Source organism: Urocampus carinirostris, chromosome 16, assembly GCF_059441175.1.
Source record: "Urocampus carinirostris isolate Australia breed hairy pipefish chromosome 16, RoL_Ucar_1.0, whole genome shotgun sequence".
Lineage (NCBI taxonomy): Eukaryota > Metazoa > Chordata > Actinopteri > Syngnathiformes > Syngnathidae > Urocampus > Urocampus carinirostris.
The window spans coordinates 146262-149780 of NC_142364.1; the positions used below are offsets into that span (position 1 = coordinate 146262).

The window sequence follows — 3519 nt, forward strand, 5'->3', positions numbered from 1 at the left end:
TATGTGTACAACTCAAACTTTAATGTAATTGTCGCACAGGAAAGAAAAGAGGCTGGTAAACTATTTAGCCAATAAAAATCTGCCAAGTAGCAAAACCGCAATAAGTAAACAACGATAAAACAAGGGATTACTGTATAGGAATGATTGACTTTACAATAGCGCTTCCATGCAACAATTTGGATGCAATACGAACAAAAGAGACATAGATAGAATTGCGGTTTAAAAAAAAAGACAGAAGTTGACATCCTCCTGTGGAGCTAGTTAAAGGAGAACACACATCTGCACATTCAGTGGTAGATTTCTTAAATGTAAATGAAAAAAATAAAATCATCTCAAGCACAGTGACCGTTTTTCACCAGCACCCGTGTGACACTGAGCTCTGGCCTGACTCAGGAATCATGGCCCGGAAGAAAAAAGCTTCTCACCAGTGTGGATTGTTGTATGTTTTTTCAAGTGTGCCTTCTGTCTGAAACGTTCACCACAAATTGAGCAGGAAAAAGGCTTCTCGCCAGTGTGGGTTCTTGTGTGTTTGTTTAAGTTTGATTTGAGGCTGAATCTTTGACCACAAATTGAGCAGGAAAAAGGCTTCTCGCCAGTGTGGGTTATTTTGTGGTATTGTAAAACCTGCTTCGAGCTGAATTTTTGACCGCACACTGAGCAAGAAAAAGGTTTCTCACCAGTGTGGGTTCTTGTGTGGTATTGTAAACCCTGCTTCGATCTGAATCTTTGACCGCAAACAGGGCAAGAAAAAGGCTTTTCACCAGTGTGGATTGTTGTATGATTTTCCAACTGTGTCTTCTGTCTGAAACATTCACCACAAATTAAGCAGGAAAAAGGCTTCTCACCAGTGTGGGTTTTTGTGTGGTATAGTAAACCCTGCTTAGATCTGAATCTTTGACTGCAAACAGGGCAAGAAAAAGGCTTCTCACCAGTGTGGATTGTTGTATGCTTTTTCAACTGTGTCTTCTGTCTGAAACATTCACCACAATTTGAGCAGGAAAAAGGCTTCTCACCAGTGTGGGTTCTTTTGTGGTTTTGTAAAGCCTGCTTCGAGCTGAAATTTTGACCGCACACTGAACAGGAAAAAGGCTTCTCACCAGTGTGGGTTCGTGTGTGGCATTTTAGGGTCCACTTTGAGCTTAATCTTTGACCGCAAACTGAGCAGGAAAATGGCTTCTCACCAGTGTGAACTACCTTGTGCAACTTCAAATGACACTTGAATTGAAAGGTTTTCCCACACTGAGAACACTTGATATCGCCTTCTGACTGTTCGTCGCCATCAGTGTGCGCAGAGTCTGACGTGTCGTCATCATTAGTTTCCTCGTGTTGACGGGAGCTGCTGCATGAAGGTTCCTCCCAGTTCCTTTCTTTGTGTTCAACCTGATTCTCAGTGGTTAATGAAGTCTCGGTCACAAGCAACTCTGTGAAATGTTCCTCCTCTTTAACACAAATAAGCTCCTCGTCATCCTTCTCCTTTTTAATGCCGGGAAAGTCTGGCTCCTGCAGCACAGGAAGAAAGAAATCTTCACTGACATCTGTGGGACACAAGACACACATGGTATTGTATCGTCCCAAATACACCACAAAATACCATAATAAAGAAATGACAAAATATATGAATAGATTTTTTAAAATGTTTTTGGGGCGGTTAGCGAAAGCGCTCCTGGGGATGTGCTTTCACTGTTTTGGGGTTCACTTTCAAGTGAAGCAGGTGTTAAGGTTTTGGTCCTTCTGGACATCCCTTGATTTGCTTACGTCTGCCTGTGTCGCCATTTTATTTGTTTTCATAGCTTTGTGCTTCATTTTTTGTGCTTTTTTTCTTCTTTTGTTCTCTAGTTGGGCTTTAAAGTCAATTTGTGCTTAAGGTTACATGATCGTTGGTAATTTGTGGATGAAAGCTATCAAGACAATGCGAAAAGCCGTTTAGGAGCCCAATGAGCCCCCTTCTGGCAACAAGTCATTTTTATTTGTATAGAGGGCTCCGAGCTTTGTGCTAAAAATAGTAACACGGCTTCGTGCCGCCATTTCGGAAGTCAGTCGATTACAAGAGGTGATAGCGAGAGGAGCAAATATTTACTCAGTTTGTCTATTTATTTACTCAACTAGCTTCGTTTGTGTACGGATTTTGTCCATCAACACTATGGAAAACTACGTGGAGAGTTTAGACAAGCAAGCACGCGAGCGGTATGCTGCGAAGTTGCATTTTATTGGAAAATTGGATCCCTGCAAAATTAAAAACAAGGACTGGAAGTCTGATCCCGATTTGTTGCCGTGAGTGACTTACATCGAACTTGTTAACTATCTTATTTTCCACCCAACTCCCCTTTGTGAACTGAAGGATTTTCAAAATTACAAAAGTATGGAAGCCTACGACAGATTTGTGTCTGGTTGGGTTCGGGATGTGTCTGTGCACACAAGCGAAGGTGATGAAAACAAGACTGTGAAAGAGAAAGTTCTACATTCTCAGAGTTTGTCTCAGCCAAGTTTACATATATGTTATAAAAGTAGTTTGGAGTCGTCGAGCTGTTGTCATGAGTACACATGTCCCATAAGCTTTTTAAAATGTATTTCTACATCATAAATAATTCAATTTACCTGTCAGAAAGTGGTCAAAACAAACACGAACACAGTCAAGCTTTGGCAAATTCGACCGGTTGATAGCTGACAGCCACATTCGTCTTCGCCGTTGACTTTTCTCCTGAGCTTCAATCCCCTGATCGTAAACACACTTCGGAAGTCTAAAGAAGCCCTTCCTACCCTTTTCCCCTCGGCTACAACAGCCAACAATAACGCACGTATTCGGCATTACAGTGTAGAATCTAACTGGTTCGCTGAACAATAACAATGAAGTGAAAAGCTTTGTGGACTTCCAAAATGCCCGCAAGCAATGCATTGTGGGTAATCTTAGGACCTCGGAGCACTGTATAGCCCTTAATCACTAAGATTCTCAAAGGAAGCCACGTGACTTTTCTTACTTGAATTCAAGCCAACCAAACTTCTCTATATTTCAAAGTCCCAGTAATAAAAAAAAATACAATCAAATCATTTTTAAAAAACACGAACTCCTCCACCCACCCAGCAGATTAGAGGGAACATAAGTGGCCGCTATGTGGGAACGACAGTAAGCGGCCTTCTAACGCGCTTGCTTATCTTATCAAGGATATATATCTGCGAGTTTTACCCTCTATCCGCCCGATTACGTTTTACAAACAAGAACATATGATTTTGAGGATATTACATTAAAGGTAACAAAGTAGGAAATAAATGACCAACCTGCTCTGCTCAACACAATTCGAAGCTGCTTGCAAACCGCCATTTTGTAGTGGTGACTGGACCTCCTCTTTGGGAATTGGAAGCTTATTTTTGAACATTCCTTTCCCTCTTTTGCAGGTTTCAAGCACTCGCTTGATTCATTTAAGGCAAATTGCGCTTTCTGTCGCGACTGGATCGAAAGACTTCGTTGCCGAAACAAAAGAGTCTGGCCCCTATAATAGAAAAAGCACAAGTTCCGTTTCCCTA

General features: G+C 41.5%; 1 protein-coding gene across 1 annotated transcript; it reads right to left on the reverse strand.

Moving 5' to 3' along the window:
- On the reverse strand, window positions 1-3519 carry LOC148349895 (uncharacterized). Its single transcript, XM_088355488.1, has 2 exons — window positions 3274-3519; window positions 1-1535 (listed from the first exon to the last, which is right to left on the reverse strand). Exons 1-2 carry the CDS (start codon window positions 3314-3316, stop codon window positions 397-399), a joined length of 1182 nt encoding a protein of 393 aa, XP_088211614.1. The 5' UTR covers window positions 3317-3519; the 3' UTR covers window positions 1-396.